We start from the raw sequence: 21,669 nt of genomic DNA on the forward strand, positions 1-21,669 counted from the left end.
TGAAGGAGAAAGTAGATGTGTGTCTTTAAACCTGCAAACTTCTTGTGTCTCTTTTCACAGATATGTGAATAAAAAGTCCAAACTCCCGGGATGCCCCGGTGAGCCAGTCTTCATGCTATGCTCCTTGAGGTTGTCCAAGGGGACAAGTTCCAGGGCTCAGTTAAAGCTCTAGGCCAGTGGTTCTCAGCCCGTGGGTTGCAGAAGATTAGGCAGGGTGAACAGAGAGAGGATCAAGTCTAGACAAGCAGACTAGACTCTGCTTTCTGTCAGAATGTTATTAGGCACCCACTGAGGTTTCATGGGTGGTAGCCCCAGGTAGTGACCCCACTAAGTAATTCCAGTGCAGAGTTTTAACAAGCAACTGCAAGGTATGTCAGGCCAAGTAAGGAGGGGGAGGGGATGTCTGAGAGGCTGCTAGGGGGCTCTTTCCTGCAAGCCCTTGGATCAGATCTGACACTTTTCAGGAAAATGAAGCCACTAGGAATGATCATAGCCATCGAGGCTATTTGAGCCCTCACTGCTGAATTCTTGATGGTGCCATTAAATGATTGGAGCTGGATACGAAGGGCTGTGGGAGGGAGGAGAGGTGGCAGTGGCTCATAGCAGTGTGGCTAGAGGGTCTCAGAAATACCAGTGGACTTGTGCTCTGGAATCCGGTGCTAGTACTTTGCTGCACTGGGCAGGGGATTGATCAATCACACCATTTGATTAAAGTTTGGTCCTTCACCTGTTGCCAGGCACAGCTGTAACGATTCGTTACATAATTTTATAGTCAGACCCTTCTGCCCACACTTCCTCGGAACAGCTGGGTCAGCTGATATTTTTTGCTACTGAGTCCACGATGTCCTGTGAGTATCTTAGGAACGGGTTTTCTGTATTGGACAAAACAATGTGGTTAGCAGTGGAGTGAGTATTTCTGTTGGAACACCGACCACAGCAAAGAACAGTGTGCACTTTCATCTGAGGGTCTGGGTGTTTCTCTGTGGCTGTTTTTACTTAGGACTCTAGAGTTTGGAGAAACTCGGTGATCTCCAGAGACCAAGTTTACATATTCCCAAAAGTCCAAAAGTACAGGTGTCTTCCCCACCGAAGATCTTACTCTGACAATTACAATGACAATAAACTGGGAAACTCTGGCAAATAGCTAATAATTTGAACGCAAAAGGCATATCACTGTGGAGTGCTTTATAAACATGGTTTAGGGGAATGGGTGCCCCGATAATGAAGTTATATGCTTGTTATCTTGGTAGTCTGGCCAAACAGTTTTTTAAAATGTTCATGTATGTATGTGTGAATGAATGTATGAATGCATGCAAGTTTGTTTGTATGCCCTGGTGTATGTGCAGAGGTCAAGGGATAACTTTCTGAAGTCATTTCTTTCCCTATCATTTGGATTCTGGGAATCAGACTCAGTCTTCAAGCTTGGCAGTAAATGTTGCCCTATCTTGGCAGGCCCTTCCTTGCCACACATTTCTCAAAAAGATAGCTCCTATTTATCAACTTATGTCTGTGAATATTCAGGCTAAAAAATAAAATCAATATGAAAGGACATTCAGGCTTTGGAAACTGCAGTTGATGTTGTGAGCTGACCTGCTTTGGGGGTAGTGTCTCTGTGGCAGCTATAGACTTCAGGCTGCGTGGTGATGGTGGGGGTGGCATTTGGTCTTGGCAGGCCACGTGATACATTCTTCTGGGTAGGCCTCTCCAGGGCTTGTCTTGCTCAGGAACAAGTGTGGGCACCGACTGTGTATAGTTCATGGCCATTTGAAGCACATGGTTACATAGATGAGCCAGTATTTGTGACTTCAAATCTGTTATGTCCAGGATCTAATGTGGTTGCAACCTTCCACTTAGATGTGAGGCATGCAATGGGACCAGCTTTTACCTGATCCATGTTTTAGACAAGTAAGCTATTGCCCAAAGAGCAAAGTGATTTTTGTTTCAAAAAAAATTGAGTTTAAAATGATTGCGCTGCTGCTGCTGTTGTATGAAACACATGATTTTCTGATGAAACACATGGTTTTCTTATCTCTTGTTCCTCACTTCTCTCCTTCCCACCTCCAGGAAGGATCCCTGTGGCCTTCTGATAGCTCCGTGCAGCGCCCAGGGGCTTCAGAGGTAAGACAGAGGCTGGGGGAGGGGAGAAGTCATGGCCACAGCCTTGGATTCGAAATCAACTTTAGGATGAAGTCATTGTCTGTAACTCTGCTTAAAAGGGACTTAAGGGATCTCCCCTTAGAACCGTGTGCCTAAACTTTATATAGAGAATGGGCTAAAAATTGCTGAACCCTGGATTATATCTTAGATATAATCCAGGGTTATATAGATATATCAACTTAGATATATCAACTGAGTTTTGCAAGTATAGGCATAGTTTATATGTATCAAATAGCATGGATTCTTCACGCATATACAATTTAATAATATGAGTTTTCTGAGGCTCATTACATAGCCCTGGTTTGACCTGTAACTTGCTATATAGAACAGGCCAGCCTTGAACTCACAGAGATGCACCAGTTTCTGACTCCCAAGCTGGGGTTAAAGAATGTGACATAATGTACTTCCATTATCTGAAGTTTTTTTTTTTGTTTGTTTTTTGTTTGTTTGTTTGTTTTTCAAGACAGGGTTTCTCTGTATAGCCCTGGATGTCCTGGAACTCACTTTGTAGACCAGGCTGGTCTTGAACTCAGAAATCCGCCTGCCTCTGCCTCCCGAGTGCTGGGATTAAAGGCATGTGCCACCACGCCTGGCCCCATTACCTGAAGTTTTAAATATTTCAGTACAAATATAAAAATCACAAAACTTAGATGTACAGAGATCATGAAATAGTGAAATTTGAGGGACCCAGTGTAGGTATTGGCAGTCAGACTAAGCTAAAACTCTCTCAAAAGAACTTCCCAGTATCCACCTGTAGAAATATAAAGATGTCACAGTGGTTCTCCTTCTGGCCTTGAGTATTCTGTGGCCGACACAGAATCCACATCAGTGTTTTACATGCTAGAGAAGAGGAGTAAAGTGCAGATGTAAGACTGATTTATTTAATGTATGTCTAGCTCACAGAGAGTGGTCAATACAGTTGGATTTAGGATTAAGACATTGTCGGACTTCTTTTAAGAGGCTCAATCAAGAATTTTATCCTAATTTGTTCAACTAGAGTTCTTCCGTTGCCACAATTTTATCATTACATCTTTCCTGTCAGTACAGTCAAGTCTTATATTTGATTCTACCAAAGAGAAAACTCATTTGTTTTTAACTTTGTCACATATTGAATCATCAAAACAATACCTTTTGCCTTTAAGTATAAATTATGGTTGAGACTGTTAAGTTGTTTTAAACACAAACACACACACATACAGAGAGAGAGAGAGAGAGAGAGAGAGAGAGAGAGAGAGAGAGAGAGAGAGAGAGAGAGAGAGAGAGACCCATGCAGGTAACATTTGTCTTCTAGAAGAAACTGGGGCAAAACGTATTTCTTTGATTAACTTTTATGTCAGCATTAGAAGCAACGGGCCCTATCCTGTTGTTTCCACACTATGTGTAATATTTCGTTCACTTGTGGTTCCTTCCCTACTGTCTTCCCCATATCTTCTCATCTCTGACTGGTTTCCTTTCCTCCCCCAGTAGAGCCTCTTCTCATTCTTACCACATGTATCCTACATCCTCTGTTCCACTTCCATGAAGATCTTTTTTTAGCCCCTTCATGTTCCCTTTCTGTCTCCCCCCCCCCAACTCTCAACTAGGTTCTTAATATAAGAAAAAGATAGACTTTCTGAATCCGGCTTATGTTACCTACTAATGATTTCAGTTCCATCCATTTTCCTGCAGATATCATGATTTCATTTTGGTTTATTGCTTCACAAAACTCCATGGTGTGTATGTTCAACATTTAAAAAACAATCTGTTGATGGATATGTAGGCTAGTCCCACTCCTTGGATATTGTGAGGGAGATATCAATAAATATAGATGTGATAGTATTGCTTTCATACACTTAGAGTTCTTTGTACATATTTGCAAGAATAGTGTAGCGGTCCATAAATCTTATCTTGTGGAGCAGGCTTTGAATCCAGACAGACCAGTAGGTTGCACCAATAACATTTATGCCACTATTGTACCAGTGAGCATATCTTGCCAGACCATTATGTTGAGGTCCTTGATCCATTTGGAGTTGATTATTTTGTGCAGGGTGAACAATAATGGTCTACTTTTTATCAGTTTAACGTGTAGCTATCCGGTCTCATCAGCACCATTTTTTGAAAACGCTGTCTTTTCTACAATGTATAAGGATAGCCTCTTTGTCAAAAATCGGGTGACTGTGGGAGTGTGAGCATCTGTGGCCTGTGGGGGCTGTGGTTTGTTTGTCCTGAGGGTAGTGATGCCAGTCTCCCCCAGCTTCCCTCCTGTGCCAGCCAGGAGATGAGCAGCTGGGGCTGTGTTCAGCTTCCTTCTCCATGTTGCTTTCCCCCTTCTTCTTTTGACATCATTTGTGGATTTCTGAAGTGTTGTCTGTCTTTGTCTACTTCCTGTAATTCTGACTTTCTCTTTCGCCAGCTTACACAAGCTGACTATACTTTACCATTTTAAAGAAGTTGCCCAAGAAAGGAGTTTTAAAGAAATATATGCTCCTAGTTCATTTTGGGAAAAAAAAACTATAATCATATTTGCCTTGAAATGTAAAGTTTTTCATATTTACAACTAAAAATAACTGTAGCAAACTTATATTGAAATAACTGTAAAAGTATAGAAATACAAAAGAAAAGTCACTTTTCCAGATTATTTAGTTTTTTTTTTTTTTTTGGAAGAACATTTAACCTCAGAGACCCCTGTTCCTTTGCTCAGTTTTGGGTTCCAGAGCTGTCAGGTCCTGAAAAAGCAAGAGGCTTGCTCTGCCTCGTCTTACATTTTATGGGTAAAGCCATTGAGGTTTGGGTGAGGGCACCTGTGACATGGCTTCTAGAGGACCACACTAAACAAACCAACAAACAACAAAATGATTTTGGATGTTGTAGTTAGGGTTTCACTGCTGTGAAGAGACACAGTGACCACAGCAACTCTTATAAAAGGACAACATTTAATGGGGGCTGGCTTACAGGTTCAGAGGTTCATTCCATTTTCATTACTGTGGGAAGCATGGCAGCGTCCAAGCAGGCATGGTGCTGGAGGAGCTGAGAGTTCTACATCTTGTTCTGGAGGCAGCTAGGAGCAGACTGTCTCCCAGGCAGCTATGAAAAAGGCCTCAAAGCCCAAAGTGACACACTTTCTCCAACAAGGCCACACCCACTCCAAAAAGGCCATACCTCCTAATAGTGCCACTCCCTGGGTCAAGTATATTCAAACCACCACACTGGACACTATTCTTTTATGTTTTACATAGGAAATGATGTGAGGGGTGTGTGTGAAAACTGGTGTGAACACAGAGCAAGCTTGAACTTCCCTCGGCCTGCCCCATTGTCAGTCACAGTTGTACTGAGAATCTCCTCAGACCTTTTCCTTTCTCCTTCCAGATCATGTGTGCCCCACGGGGCAGGGATAGGTTTACTACCCCATCTTTCATCCAGAGGGATCCATTCAGTCGTTTCCAGCCCACCTACCCCTATGTGCAGCACGAGATTGACTTGCCTCCCACCATCTCCCTGTCAGACGGGGAGGAGCCGCCTCCTTACCAAGGACCCTGCACGCTACAGCTCCGGGACCCAGAGCAGCAGATGGAACTCAACCGAGAGTCCGTGAGGGCCCCGCCCAATCGAACCGTTTTTGACAGTGACTTGATAGACATTTCTATGTACAACGGGGGACCATGCCCACCAAGCAGCCACTCGGGCATCAGCGCAGCTACCTGTAGCAGTAACGGAAGAATGGAGGGGCCACCCCCGACCTACAGCGAGGTGATGGGCCACTACCCAGGCACCTCGTTCTTCCATCACCAGCACAGCAACACACACAGGGGCAGCAGACCACAGTTTCAGCCGAACAACTCAGAGGGCACAATAGTACCCATCAAGGGCAAAGACAGGAAGCCGGGGGACCTGGTCTGATTCCCTCTAGAGTGCACTTTTCAAGGAGAGAGAAACCGCGGCAGGGAGAGAGAGGCCCGCTGGCCCCACTGCCACAGTGTTGTCCAGCTTTACTGGTACAGCCAAGTAAAACCAAATGTGCAAACACGGTCTTCGTTTCTGCTTCCTTTCACGGGAATTGCATGCAAACAAGATGGAAACACGATTCAAACTTCCATCCAGTTTGACCACAGACAGTGTTCACCTTGGGGCAGGGGGTGGATGGAGACAAGGGCTAGAGATGGTATGATCTTGGCTAAGTGGTGTGCAGAGAAAACTAAAAAAGGCTGCTTTGAAGACATCATGAAAGTAAGACCCACAGAGGTATTTTTGACATATTTGATTCCAAAAGGAGACTGCGGATAAATGAGGCCACAGTGGCCTGTTTTATAATTAACTGAATAAAGAGGGAAGAATTATTATATATTATCATGGGGAAGAATCAGCCAGTTTGCTTTTTCTCCAAAGGTGTGAAACTTATTTTGTTTTAAAAATATGAGTCAAAACTCCTGTTTGGTGTGCCAAGGTTTTAAAGTTGGAGAAGTTAGACGAGTGAGAGGAAGTGATTTGTGTTGTGATGGTATGTTTTAAGAGTTGCACTATCTCAATGTTTAACATATGGATGAGGGAACCGTGTCGTGTGAAGTTCTATATGTTGTCTTGTCACCTATGGATGGCTACCATGCCCAAGGAAACACTCTTGAGTGTCCACAGAGTCATACAAGAAAGGTATTTGGCAATGTACCCTGGTGTTTACCAAGTTAATGTACATTTTTAAAAGTGGTTATGTTGCAAGAATTTGCAGCCAGAAGCCGTGTACTACTGAGGTATTTGGAGAGGTTGGTGAAAAGAGATGCTTACACTGTGTACGGAGTGTCACGCACAGCTAGTCTTTTTCCCAGCAGGGTCAGCAGTTCAGACTTTTTTTCCACAGTAGCATGAAATATATTCAGATACATACCCTATTTTATGCAATAAATCGTCTAAAATGCAAGCTGGCTATTTTGTGTACTGCCGAACTATGGGTCGCAGCGAGTCCCATTGCACTTCTCCACTTTCCGAGGCAGCTCTGTTGAGTTCTGCGAGGGTAGTCTGTTTAGCACCTGGCACCAGCAGTTGTCCCCAAGGCCACTTGGCTTTCTAAGTGCCGTGCTGGTAATGGTTCTTTATGTTTAATAGGCCCCTGGACGTGATGAGAGGAACGAGTTTGGCATAATAAGCCACTGCATCTCTCCAGTGTTGCATGTTAGGGGAATCCGGCACAGACCTGCCAGCGCTCATGCCAAAGACTTCTGCATAGCCAGTCTTCGTACCATGGTCAGTGAGAGGATAGAGGTGGTGGGTCAGGGTGTGACTCAGGACAAGGCAGTGGCAGGCAAAGTTGCAGCTGGAAAATGGCTTCTTAGTATTTGAAGTCAGTTTATGATTTCGAACATTTTTTATGTAGAATAAACAACAACAACTTTATTATGCAGATGTAAGAGCTGGCTTCCTAAACTGCACGGAGGCAGGCTCCAGCTTTCTGGAAGTCTGGCCTCTGCATGCAACACAATGAACCGGAATAGAAATTCGGTGGCAGCTTTAACACCAAATCGATCTCTGTCTCTCTCTGTCTCTGTCTCTGTCTCTCTGTGTGTGTGTGTCTGTCTGTCTGTCTCTGTGGTGTGTGACTGTTTTTAGAAGTGATTACATGAAGTAACTCTGTATTCTTACCTGAGAACTAAATTGTTCAAAGCCGGAGTCCTCTCTGACCCCAGGCTTCTCATTTCTGCTTGTCTTAGTAGGCAGGCCACTGGCTTAGTTTGAGTTTTGAAATCTCCTTTGAATTCATCCATTTTGCACCGTAGCGTCCACAGGAATACTCACAGCTACAAGGAGAGAGAACAGACAGGCCGCAGTCGTCAGCTTGTCTTAAACACTGCTTGCAAGGATGCCATTTGGGACTCAGGAACTGCTCTTCTGTCTTGTCTGGTGACATTCAGTGGCCTTTTAGGCCACAGGTGAAGCAGGCCAAAGGTGACCTTTCCCACTTCTCTGAGGCCTCCTGAGAAGGTTCTGGCTCCTGGTGACCTTATGCTCTCAGGCTGTGCTTGAATGGTACCCCGAGATACAGTGGCAGAGGAGAGGTCTATGTCCTCACTGGGATCTTACTGGTCAGACTTGGCATTGGATGACTGCCAGGGGGTGGTGAGGTTATGGTTTTGTCATTCCAAATCCTAACTAGTTTTTTGGCGAAGCTGGAGATCCCAGCTTTTAGTTTCAGCTCCAAACGGCTTCTCAGTCCTTCCTTTCATCTTTCCTTCCTTTTCTACCGGCTGTGAGAATGAACTGAGATCAGAGACTCATAAATAACTTTGGAACTTGGCAAGCACAAGGGCATTTTGTAGATGCCAATAGTATAGGCAAAACAATTAATTCAACTATATTTAACTACGTTTCAAAAGAGAAGTTGCTTTCTTAATGTTTTTACACACACACACACACACACACACACAACTAGTGATTTTGAGGCTGGGCCTCTTTAAGGAATTAGTATAAAAGCCAAAGCAAAGGTCATAAAAATTAGTCCGTTTCTCTCAGCACAGGGAGGCGGCTTAGGTTGTAGCTTTCTAGCTGACTGCCCATGCTATGCTGTCTCCTGGCTCTAAGGCGTTGACTAAGCAGCTACTGTGAAGACACAGCTCATACAGGGGGAAGCCGAGTGCTTAGAAGTCTAGTATTCAGTTTGGAGAGCAGCGAATTTAGGCAACTGACAGTAGGCTATACTGACAGATGAATCCCATGGGGCTCTTGAGTAAAGGTTTACAGTATTAGAAGGAACAGTCCCGGGCAGGCCATTTATCTGTTGTCTCACAGATTTCCAGGATGATAAAACACACGGCCTGCAAATTCATCTCCTGGAGATCAGCCTTTTGGCCTGCATTTGCTTCTTCCGAAGTTCTATAAACACAGAAGCAATATTTAATAGAGGAGACTAGGAAGCCAGCGGCTCACCCATTTATGTTTACTGGTAAAGCAGGCCCCATGTCTTCGCCACCGTAGACACACACCTAATCCCACAGGGTGGCAGTAACTAAAGCTTACAGGCAGAATGTGAGACTTGCACTTTTTCTTAGTAATGTTTAGCTCAAACTCAAGAGGCAAGGATGAGGATAAACTGGGATGGATGCCTCTTCACGCGTACATGGGACTTGGGTGGCTACACACTCACACACACACACACACACATATGTATATACACACATATATATGTATATACATACATATATACATGTATAGTATTTTTAAAATTCTAAGTAGCTCCAATTGATCTTTATCAGGACCAAAAGGAAGTGCTTTCAGAAAGCTGTTGATCTGAGAATCCATTCATATGCCGGCCTTCCCCACACATACAGGTTTTACATCTCTTATCCAGCTGTTCCTTTTAGAGATGCCTGAGGCAGGTCCCTAAGATGCCCCAGGCCATATTATTGAGGAAACCCACGTGGCCTCTGTTGAGGTCTGCTGACACACTGCTAGACAGAACATGGTCATTCCTGGACTCCAGGAGTTGGGCCACGGAGACACAGTGTGCATGCTGTGGTAGTGCTTACAGAGTTTTGCTTGGAATGGCAGCTCTATGCCTCCTAAACCTCCCAGAAGTAGGGGAGAGGGGAACAAACCGGAAAGGCTATTTGCTTTGCCACCTTTTGCTTTCCTCCCATGTCAGTTGCCCATCAAGACTCGCTTGCACCCTAAAATCACAAGCAGCTTCATGGCTTAAGACAGTACTGATTGCAACAAACCCTGTTGTGCGGCTGCCAGGAGCTAGGAACAAATCACAACAGCATTGTCAGCCTCCCTTACTCCATAGGTTTTAGGAATAAAGATGTCACTTAATAGCTGGCTTTGCCAGCTGGGTATCGCACAAGGCTGATGTTACAGCACAGGGATATCTGCTGAGCAAGGGACTTCTCCCCACACCCTATCTTTGTCCCTAAGTATGCTGGAGATACTGTAACATGACCAGGTTAGCACGAGACAGGTGATGCAGCTGCACACACCCTCTCGATCCCTAGCTCGGCGAGTCCATCTCTAAGCAGGTGAGGTGCCTTGTTCTGAGGTCAGGAGGTAGAGGGCCCCGGCCCCAGCGTGTTGTGCTCACCTCTGTTGTGTCTCACTTGAAATGGTGCTTCTTCACCTGTTTGCTTTTATTTGTAAGGTGCTGTATACACGTTGAACATATGCACATACTCTACCCAATGGGTAGAACAAGAAACTAATACTGTAATATATTGTACAGATACCAGTTTTAACAGAAATGGCATAGAATTTGTGAATGCCTATGTACTCCATCTTTTGTAAGGAAACTTGCAAATGATTACATACAGATAAAATCTATGTAGTTTATTTTCCTATTAAATACCATATTAACACCATGGAATGAAGTCTGAACAAGGAAGCAGCCGTTTATGACCAGCATATACATAGGCATCCAGTTGCACCTTTGCTCTGAAAACACTTTGGCAATTTCTGAGATATTTTTATTTGAATCCCTTTAGAAATAGACCAATTTGGTTCTATTTTAGTCGTGGGGCGGGGGGAGTTGCTTTTGAGCTTGCTCTATGTGCGGGCCTTTTCTCTCAATGTATTTATCAGTGTCAGGCCTCAGTGGGATGTGCAAATCTTTGATGGCACTCGTGGTGTCAGGAAAGTGAGTAACCTGTAGTAGAGGCTATTCAGCCTAAGGGCACTTGTGACCAGTTTGTGTCCCATGTTTCTCAGTGCCTTGTCTTATATATGGAAGCTATGGAGCCAATGAACTGTCTGGAATTTGTACGGAGTGTCTCAGAAAAAAAGACCCATTGGGGAAGATGATTAGGGTAGGGAAAATGTTTTGAGTCGTTGTTAGAGAACTGTCAGCTGAGTATAGAATCTGAAGTCCAGTCCTGTGTTCTGTGGTAGTCCTGACCCCTAAGACAATTGGGTTTAATTATCAGGTTACATGTTAAGCTGCATGTCAAGTCATACTTCACTCTTCCAGCTTAGTCTTTCGTATCCAATTGTAGCTTTGGCATTTTTTATTTTTAAGCACAGAAGCCTTGGTGTCCATTAAACCACCATGGATACTAAGTGCTGTCTAAGCTAATCCAGTTATGCCATCAGGTGACCATTTGAGTAATTCTGGGCTTTTCTTTGTTCTGTGGTATGTGCTCTGATTTTGAAAGTCAGAAACAGAATTATCCCCCAATGGGGGTGGGGTGGGGGGGGAATAAAAGCTCCAAGCTAGTACTAATTATTCTTAATGTGCGACTCTTAATGCTGACTCTGCTCTTTAACACCTCCCGACATACAAGAGGGGAGCAAATGTGACAGTGGGTATCTCTGTCTCCTGCAGGACACATCCTGAGGGTCCCAGGGTCAAGACCCGAGGCTCACAGAAAATGAGCACTCTAGTGATTGTGCGAGTGTTCTGGACTCAGTAGTAAGATGTATGAGCACCAGGCTCCTTTCTACAGACCCAGCTCGGACTGAGCGCTCCTCTCAACGATGCTGGATGTGCCTGCCTTTCCAAACTCTCAATTTCAATTCATATCCTCGTTGAGTTTAAAGTTGTTTTAAAATATATACAACAGTATCCACAGCATTTAGTTCATTTTATTTTTATTATAAAGCAATCTACTAAAAAAAAAATACAATTGTATTTGAACCTTCCGATCTCTGTGAGCTATGATGATCAGAAGTCAGAGTCCTTTTGTGTTTAAACAACCATATGCTTATTCTTTAACATAACTCCTGCTTATATATGGGCAGTGATTCTCCACTGTCATCCACCTGCATCTTTTGCCCCGGCGGCGATGTGGTTTAGACCTCAGGTCTGTAATTGCAATACTTTTGATGAAAGATGTTGCACAAGTGCTGTTTGTTAGTTATGAAATCAGGTTTTCTGCTTGTTCTTAATGCCATGGTCAAATCATAGCACAAAATCATTAAAAATAATCAGTGATAAATAACCTGTTCCCTGGGGTTGTTTGTTCACTTTTCAGATACGACAAATAGAAAACTGATGTGTGTATGACCAGTGTCAGAAAATACCTATGGTTTGTGGTGTTGGAGACAGAACCCAAGAAAGAGCTTTTCCTTGGACTATAAACCAACCCAAAGGATGCTGCGGATCATTCCCTAATTACTGGCTTTAAAATATTGGTCTGAGTGTCTGCACACGCACACACATGTGTGCCTGTGTCAGAGCTCACGTGTGGTGCGGGCAATCTGCTGGAGTCAGGTCTGTCTACCACATGAGTTCCGAGAACACTCTTGCCAGTGAACGCCTTTAGTCCCGCTCTCACTGGTCTGCTGCTAACTTTTTAAGAGGAGTTTCTAGTGTGTTAGAAACCCGGATAGATCACATGATCTCAACCCTGAGCTCTAACACAGGACATTCAGAACTGGTTCCTGAGAACATCAACCCCATAGGGGCTTTAGATGGCTGTCACACAGCGTGCTAAGTAGGCCTGTCAACAAACGCTCCCTGATGGTGGAGGCTTTCAGCTGTGCTGTGACCTACACTTGAGAGTATTGATATATGCTCCGGGTAATCGTACAGATTGCAGATATGAGGATGCACAAACCCCACACCACCTACCACCCAAGAAGAAAAGGTGAATTCTGCATGAGAATAGAATGCTTTTCCCACATTTGTAGTGAACAAACAAAATTCCAAGGCCTTACTGGAATAGTGCTTGGGCCCAAATACGAGTCCTAACAATCCTCTTAGATTCAGAGTGAGGTTATTTTGGTAAGGGGTTTATAAAAGTTAACAAGCAAATAAATACAGGGCCTCTCGTCACCAGTAAAACCACACTATGCTCTGAGAGAATTTCTCAATTCAGCAGTTCATTGGAGACACTGTCTCCAGATCTCTCAAAGCTAACATCCATGTGAGCAAGGGGGGACAGGTGTGTGAGGCTCTCCCTCCCCTCTGCCACTGGTACTCAGCACTGACAGATTTGAGTTCCTCTCAAAGAAAAACAAAACCCAACCCAGGTTCTCAGTTGCTTCAGGAAAAGCAGGAGGATGCCAGGAGTAATGGGTTTTTGACACAACGAGAAGACCGAGCCCCAGAGCAGGAAGCCAGGACTCCAGTTCACAATGGAGAGTGCCTTGTGGGACTATCTTCTGCCCAGGTTCCCTGGCTGAGGACCTAACAAGCCCTGAAGACCTCTGGTAAGACCTGCTGCAGAAAATGAAGACTTTCAGACAGCAGCTCACACTGGCCTTTGAAAACAGTAATTCATCTCTTGGTGGTAACAGTTGCATTAACAGTTTATAAGAACCCATGACTTGAATTACAGTATTTAAAACACATTACATTTTCCTCATTATAATGTCCTGATCTGTTTGGCTTACACAGTCTAATTACAACACACACTTTGAAACACCATCCCCTAAAGTAAAAGCCCTTGTATTTGGAAATTCAGTTTCAAATGCTGTATTTTTGTCAAGACTTTAACTTTTGCCTCAAGAATGTAAATTTCATTTGCTCTGTTTTACTTCCAAAAAAAAAAAGTTAAGAGTAAAAGCTGGTCCTGATAATGTGACTGCACCAGCGATCACTACACTACACTACACTACACACCCCAAAGGCCTTGAGAATTCCCTTGAAATCTTTCGACACCACAGCAGTCCTGTTCAGTGGCTCCTGTAATTTACCCTGTCACGTAGTATTCTCACTTAGCATTTCTTCAGTTGTGAGTATAAAACAATCACCTGAACAGACAGCAAGTGTGGCTGGGAACCCAAGCACAACCATGCCACCCCACTCTTCCAGGGACCGCCAGCCGGACATGGTCCCCATGTGCTGAGAATCTCACGCTACCCTGAGGTAAGTTGGGACATGCTATTTGCCACAAAATCTTTGGCAATGGGGTTCTGAGGTGGCTTGGTTTTATAAATACTTCCCACACACAGCAAAGAGCAGCTCGGACCTTGGGCTCGGCAGGCTTTAGCTTGTTCAAGAGCTCACCTCAGATAACCAATGTCCCGGGCTGGAGGTAGTTCCAAATTTTCATTTAACAAAGCATGCATAATTGTTTCAGTCAAGCAGAGCTAAAGACAAGGGGCCACTTAAGGCAGGGGCAGCCCACCAGATCCTCAGTGTCCACATGAAGTGACAACTGCTGGCCAATGAGGGCCCATCATTCTTGCTCTCCAACCTGAAGGAATGGGCATATTAGCCACACATGGTCTTCTGGGTGCAGGACCTGTGGATGTTGTCGCTATACACAAGGCACACAACTGTCGAGGCAGTGAAGAATACACATGCGTTGCTGCACACAGTTCTGTTTTCCTTTTTTGGGACTGGGAATACTTCCTAGGAAATCTGCTCTCCTAATAAATGTACCACAGGCTTTACCTCAACTTCATCTTCATGGGACGCACAGAGGGAAAGCACACTCGTTTGGTGAAACCTCGTACTTTTTGAGTATATCTTGAACTTCATTACACCAAATTTTCCAAAAATACCAGTTTCCAATGGCTTCTGGTGTTCTTGCAATTGGCAGCAATTAAATGGAAAAATAAGTCTCAGGTGGCTTCAAGTATGCTACTGACAGAGCTTCAGACACCATGGCCACTGTCTGGTATTACGCATGGGCAGGAAGAAGATGATGGCCTCGTCTTGAACCAAGGAGACACTGAGGACTTCTTGAGGCCAAACGCTCTATGATATGTGAGATATTTAATGTTACTTATATGTATAAAAATATAGATTTGATTGAGGGTTTTTCCTTCACTGCAGCTCTCAAATGTGGATTTAGGAAAAGGCAAAAAGGTGTTTTATGACTGGAAGAGAAATTAGAGTCTCACGTACGGGTTGTGTGTTGCACGAAAACTGCAACTCGAGTGCTTTGCTAAGGCCAGCTTCACTAGATGGTGACGGGAAACAGAGCAAGACTGGACCTTTTGTCTCTCACCCCCACCCCAGTACACCCCCACACTAAAGAGAAAATGAAGCTAAAGTAAGGCCACAGGATAGTTTAACTGTGTCCCTTTCAGGTTACTCTAAAAGTAAGATAAACAGAGTAGAATCTAAAGAAAGTAAGGTACAAAGTTCAACTCCAAAGGATGAAGGGCATCAGCATTAGAGCCAGGCTATGTATTGCTGACAAACATAATCAACTGGCCTGAATTCTATTGTCCCTTACGTGGCATACTTAAGTATCTGCCACACGGGGGAAGAGACCACATGAGTAGGGACTGGCTGAACTTCAGACCCAGGTCTTGGTGTTTTTTTCTTCAACTATAACATGCCTTCAGCATATTAACATGACCTACTCAGCGCCAAATTCTACAGCTCTTAGGCTGGGGTTGGAGTTATCAGAGCACAAACAGAAATAAAACAGAAGTGACAATCTGAAATGCCCCCTCCCTAAAGTGTAACCAACAAAGGTGCTCACCTGTTCAACAAACACTGCATCAGGTTTTGTGGACATATTTGTTTGACAGTACTTTTTACTTTGGGCTAATGCATACCTGTCTGTTACTGGTCAAAAGAGGTAAAGCGTACAAGCCGTGTGTCCGCACTAACCTGCCTCTGTTTCTCCAAGGAAACAGAATGTACATGCTGACTGAGGTCCCAGGTCACAGAGCCCTATGACTCTACACTGCCATCGCCAGGATACCAAGCAGGTAAGGACACCTTACCTGCATTCTTAAATAAATAAAGCAACTGTGAGACAAGTTGGCCACCATAGTAAGAGTCCTGAGGAAAAATGAATTCAAATGAGTAAAAACACACTCGTCATAGAATCTTCAGTCTAGTACTCAGAGGTGCAGATATGGCGAGAGCTAACCGATGTTTATATGAACATGCTGTTACCCTTCCCCAAGTCAAATCCAGGATAAAGAATAAACATTTAATTGGAAAAGGATGATGCAGAGATGCTGTTGTTTTGTGCAGCATCTTGAATGGAATTGTCAAATGTGACAAAACGTGTCTTTTACTATATGTTTGGATTAAAAAGGGGGAGAGATTTCATCTTGTTCAAACAAAAAGGAAGTTGGGTTTCAGCTGGAAGCCTCAGGCCCTCGGAAGTACGCTCCGTGAGAGTTTGCACGCTTGACCAGGGGTTAGGCTTCACAGCCCTGCCGAGCAGACGCCCACCAGCACTCCCTGCATGTGTCCTCGGTTCAGGGACTGTTTGCTAACCTTTAAATCGGGCAACATTCAAGGCAGAAAAGGCTGGACAAAGGGAGGCGGCCAGGAGGAGGCAGAGGCGACGCTGTGGCAGTGAGCGAGCCATTCGCTCATCTCCCGAGGTTTGTTCTTTAGATTATTTCCCAGAGAAAACAGCAATGATCCCCATGGCTCACTCCCTAAGGAGCCATGCTCTGAGACTGAGAGTCCTTTCTTATCAAGGCCATTCAAGTGAATCCTCAGAATAAGCCACGTCCCACTCTGCCCTCAAGTGTTCTGCATCAGGGTGCATTCTTCCTGCTAAGAGGACCATTCTTATCAAAATAACCAAATAATTGCCACGGGATACTCAGGATCTGTAATTACTGTTAGTGACTATCAATGCTGTATAAGGAAGAATACACCTTAATTTTCAAAGCTCAATCCTGGAGACACAGGAGATATCAACTTGTTTTGACTGGTTAGAATGAACAAAGGACACAGACGTCACAAAGGGAAAGGAAAAAAAACCCACAGGGAAAATCAACTCAGTGAGCCTCACTCAGCACTCACCTGTGAGAAGCTCAGAGTATAAGAGGAAAGTCTCTTTAAAAGGCCAAAGTTCATGGTGAAAGAGGGATTCTGGGAAAGAAGTGTCCTGAGGCCATTCCGGTCATCAGGAAAGACATGAGGTCCAAACTTTCCTGTCCCTTAGGTATATGACTTTTCTTTCTTTCCTTCCCTTTCTTTTTTTAAATGGATACCCTACTCAATTCAAAATTGGCAAATACCATACACATGGGCCAATGGAGACCAAGCACAGTTACTATTTGAAGAATACGTGACACCCTTCTCACTGCTTCTCCTGCCCCTGTTCTGCAAATTTCCAACTCCAAGACCCACACATCCTCACCACACGCTCCTTTGCTAGTCAGGCCTAAGGCCAAGGCTCCAAGGACTCTGACATCACGCTCTTGCTTAAGTCAACTCAACAGTGAGTTCTTGATGCCAACAACTGAATGGTGTGCAGGAAGGGCACTTAAATAGGTCAGGGAGAACTTTTGACCATTTAAATTTGCTTTATTTTTGGTCGTATGCAGACCCGGTTTTGAAAATCTGAAACAAATATTAACAAATGAACTGTAGCTACCAAAACATTATTCCTTTAATTCTATAGCAACCTGTATTTAGAAGTCCTTTAGTAATTCAAAAATGTGTGTGTATACTACGAAAATCTCCTCTATTTGCAAGGCACAGGAAAAGGTGAGCCCCTCCCCCCCATTTGTAAGGTCACTCTAGCCCCTCCTGGTCGTTACCATCTGTAATAGTTGATTTTCTATCCAAAGCTATTATGAAATCCTGAAGACTTGCACATGGTTCAAAGAACAGTAAAAGAAGCTCAATGTGTCTAAAACACAGCCTCCTTTTCTTCAAACACCTCTTCTGCCCAAAGTATAAAGATGTTTAAAATTCCCAGAACCATGGTTGAAGACCACAGAAACAAGGAACTGACCAGCTCTTTCCCCTGAGCATAAAGAACGTAGCTCTTTCCTCTGTAAAGATGATGGAGGAGGATTTACAATGGAGAACTCGGGGGAATATACTGGAAGGCTTAGTTTTATTGTTCCACTGTGGGAGGCAGCTAATCCCAACATACATCTTTTCCCTTTGGTGAAACTGAACAGCACCCCATTTTGCACAAAAGGCTCTCAATAATGATGTGATATTCTAAAAGGCTGGTTTTATGCTTTATTCTTCAAAAGACTAAGCCTTCATTTGAACTTAATTTGCTAGGCAAATGCTTTTTGTTCATATTGAAAACACTAAATCTCAGTCACAGCTCCGTTTAGGACATGAGTGTATCTTTCAAAGGATGGATATGCTCACCAGGCATGGCGGTCCGGCTTCCCTTGCAGCTTAGAGAAATGCAAGATCCACTTTAAATAAAATGCAGTTCAGCATATACAAAAATCTATCTATATTATACATTTTGATAATTTAAGTTGAAATGTTACTGTTGTCTGCTATCAACATATTACAGGTTTGCCTATAAGCTGTTTCTTGCCTTAAAGATAATACATTGGCAACAGCATTTTTATGACACAACTGATGTCAAATTGTAACAATGTAACTTCTCAGATCATTAGAAATATTTTTATCAGATTTAAAGCACACACAGCATTTCCTCATCTGCTTTAACTGGGTACACATGACCCAGACATAAAACTGGATGGTGATAAGACTACAATGGACTAGGCAGAAGGTACTGACTTAGGACAAGAAAGTTGCAGTCTCATGATTATTAGCAATGTCTTAAGAACTCTCCAGTTATGCACTACGACAGATAAAAGGTTTTAGAAGAAAGAATTCCATGTACCACCACATGTTGGCATAGCATTCTTGGTGGCTTCAAAGGGAACATGTGAACACACCAGCATTTAGAACCTGACTATTTAATAAGCAGGCTCCAGTGTGCTGCCATGTTTATATTGTATTTGAAAGTGTGCCGTCTGTTTATAGCAGTTCACTCAGTGACCTCTACCTCAGATTAATCAGGCTGCCAACAAACAAAAGAACAGGACAAATTCCCCTCTGTAATTCTTCCAACCCAGAAAGACTTCAACCAAAGCATTTTTACTTCAATGGTGTTTCAATATAATGACTGAGTGCCTCAAGTGTGAAGTTATTCCTCCATTTCCTAAATTTGGCTAAATTAAGCATTTGACATAAAGTCTGACACAAAGCAGGGACTGAATGGGATAGCAATGTGGCATGGGCTCTGACATTCTCCTGATGCTAAGTCAAAGCCAATGCTCTCTAAAGACGCATTTCTTGCCCCAGTGTCAAATCAAGGGTTAGACCTGAAGGAAAGACACACAAACAGAAAGACACTCTGCAGTCATCGGACTTGCTTGACAGTCGTTGAATTACAAGCAGTGAGCTTTTTGCTATATATATATATATAAAAAATCAAGCAGAATATTTAAGCAGTAATTTCCCCTTCCAATGAGAAACCTGAGCCACAACACTAATGGTATCTGTGACAGACAGGCCTGTTTTGACCAGGGATAAAAGACCGAAATCCTGAAGGAGTTGAAGCAGCAGCAGGAGAGGTCTTAGAAACCAATGAGCCACACGGTGCTCCTCCCACCTGTTGTCTACGAGTACCACCCTCGAGCATCCATCTCCTCCACATTCCGTTACAGACTTTTGCTCCTACCAAAATCAGCAGCGGTCTTGCAAAGCTTGATGCAGTTAAACAGTGAACCTGACTTGCTGATGTATGTGATGGCAACAATGAAGAGTGTAAAACTTCCATGATTCTCCAAGGATTAGTTGGAGAAGACACAGGTTATAAGAACGTCTGACCGTCCACTTGACCATCCACCAAGCACAGTCAAGACTGAGAAGGAATAGGCTTTAAAAACTGTAAGTTGACAAGCTCCAGGTAAAAACCACTTTAAAAGATCCATTTCATTACATAGCCAATATATATTATTTATAAATGTAAGACTGATTCCTTTAACATGACCTTCTTGAAATAAGGTCTACTTGGTAAGTGGTAGGGAGTGTCTCTCGTCTCTCCATCCAGAGTCTTCAATGGTGTAAATTCATTCCCACAGGACTGGGTCCTTAGTGAATGTTCCTCTGGGAGTGGACTGCCCAGCACAGCCTTACTGCAGGGGTCAGAGAAACGAAGCAAAAAGAACTCTGATTTCTAGGACATCAACTACTGCTTATTGCTGCATCTCATATAAATGCTGTATGCTGGGTTCATTTCCTCATTTTGAAAAACATTGATTTTCCTCCCTATTGTTATTTAACTTAAAAGAACAAAAATTAAAAAACAAAAAAACCCCCCAAACCTATCTTTGTTCTTTAACCCGCAGAGAATGAATACATTTAGGCAAGTAACCAAAAAAAGAAAAAAAAAAAAATCAGAAACATGTTCTTTGCCCAGAGTCTACCGAGGGATAGTGTAGGCTTTTCTGTAATAAGGCACCCTCATTCCACTTTTTTCTTAAAGGACACTTTTCCTTTGGTTTCTTGTAACTTCTCAGTGAGTCTGTCCTTTGTCTCCTCCATTTTCTCTGTGATGAGCTCCTTCGTCTCTTCCATTCTGCCCTGCAAGTACTCCTTGACAGGCGGTGGGGTTGACATGTAGCCGTGACTTCGCAAATACTTCACGGTAAAGGAGGTTCCTCCCAAGGTCACGGTGTAGCGGGCAGGCGTTGCGATCTTAAGGGAAAAGAAAAGCAAACGGGATCAACATCTGATTAGGACTAAATAAAATGACGTTGAAGTTTACGTTCTTGGTAAGATTCAGCACAGACTACTGTTGGAGGTGAGTATACCACCCTATAGTGTCTTTCTAAGATAGAATACTTTTCCTGCAGACATTTTAAAATGTCTGTCCTCAGACGATAGCATTTCAGATTTCAGGGTTATCACAGACAGCTGCACTGACCCTTACTGACCTGTGTGTGCCCTAGGTCTCTGCATGGACTGTACATCTGGGCTCAAGTGCAGTTGAAGGTCAAACAGTGGGAGGAGGCTGAGCCACATACTTCTTTACTGTTTTTGCTCAACTCTCAAACCATCTTCCTTTAACTCTCTTTGCATGTTTGCTCCCATCCCACACTACAGGCTGGAGCTGACAGCTCCCTAGGCTAGAGTCAGGCTGTACTGGTTTTGTGTGTCAACTTGACATAGGCTGGAGTTATCATACAGGAGCTTCAGAAATGCCTCCGTGAGATCCAGCTGTGAGGCATTTTTTCAATGAGGAGGGCCCAGCCCATTGAGGGTGGTGCCATCCCTGGGCTGGCAGTCCTGGGTTCTATCTATAAGAAAGCAAGCTGAGCAAGCCAGGGGAAGCAAACCAGTAAGAAACATCCCTCCATGGCCTCTGCATCAGCTCCTGCTTCCTGGACCTGCTTGAGTTCCAGTCCTGACTCCCTTTGGTGATGAACAGCAATGTGGAAGGTGTAAACTGAAAAAACCCTTTCCTTCCCAACTTGCATCTTGGTCAAGATGTTTTATGCAGCAAGAAAAAACCCTGACTAAGACACAGGCCAGAAAAGGACAAAGAATCAAGAGACTTGAAGCAGTGAAAGAGCTTTGCAGAAACAAATGGCCACGAGGTACCAGGAGCTCAAGCAGGCACACTACACAGAAGCCTTTGGAAAGCAGCAACCATGCTCCCTCATCTCTCTCACAGTTGCTCCTCCATTCCCACCGACCTGCTCTTGTAAGTTTTAGTGGCTTCTGTGACACCACAGGCACAGTGAACCCAGTGAACAGCCTGGGCCCACTCTAAGACGGCTCCCTTGGCCTGACTCCCGTGCACTCAGTGCCAGGACCCTGGCCCAGCTGGCTTCTCAGGCTCACTGGCCACTTCACTCTAGCTGTTCAACAAGGTCTGTAGACTCTTTTCTCTACTGTCTCACTCCCATGTTGGCCTG

General features: G+C 43.8%; 2 protein-coding genes and 1 non-coding gene across 18 annotated transcripts in view; 1 reads left to right on the forward strand and 2 right to left on the reverse strand.

The window, feature by feature from the left end:
- Window positions 1–12,044, forward strand: part of Ldlrad4 (low density lipoprotein receptor class A domain containing 4) — a 328,277-nt gene extending 316,233 nt beyond the window's left edge. For 12 of the 14 annotated variants that reach the window (XM_030250537.1, XM_006526085.4, XM_006526086.4 and 9 more), the window contains 2 exons: window positions 2,065–2,118; window positions 5,503–12,044. In XM_030250537.1, the coding sequence (XP_030106397.1) occupies window positions 2,065–2,118; window positions 5,503–6,033 (585 nt within the window). In that variant the 3' untranslated portion in view covers window positions 6,034–12,044. The remainder of the gene's footprint in view (window positions 1–2,064; window positions 2,119–5,502) is intronic. The other 2 variants (NM_172631.4, NM_001357444.1) reach the window with 1 other exon arrangement.
- Fam210a (family with sequence similarity 210, member A) overlaps window positions 11,669–21,669 on the reverse strand; it is a 40,159-nt gene continuing 30,158 nt past the window's right edge. For 2 of the 3 annotated variants that reach the window (XM_030250272.1, XM_006525524.4), the window contains exon 5: window positions 11,669–20,446. In XM_030250272.1, coding sequence (XP_030106132.1) covers window positions 20,213–20,446 — 234 coding nt within the window. In that variant the 3' untranslated portion in view covers window positions 11,669–20,212. The remainder of the gene's footprint in view (window positions 20,447–21,669) is intronic. The other variant, NM_153794.4, reaches the window with a different exon arrangement.
- Window positions 12,414–12,467, reverse strand: Mir7219 (microRNA 7219). Its single transcript, NR_106078.1, has one exon. It is a non-coding gene; the product is annotated as a microRNA 7219 (primary transcript).

Source organism: Mus musculus, chromosome 18 (genome assembly GCF_000001635.26).
Source record: "Mus musculus strain C57BL/6J chromosome 18, GRCm38.p6 C57BL/6J".
NCBI lineage: Eukaryota > Metazoa > Chordata > Mammalia > Rodentia > Muridae > Mus > Mus musculus.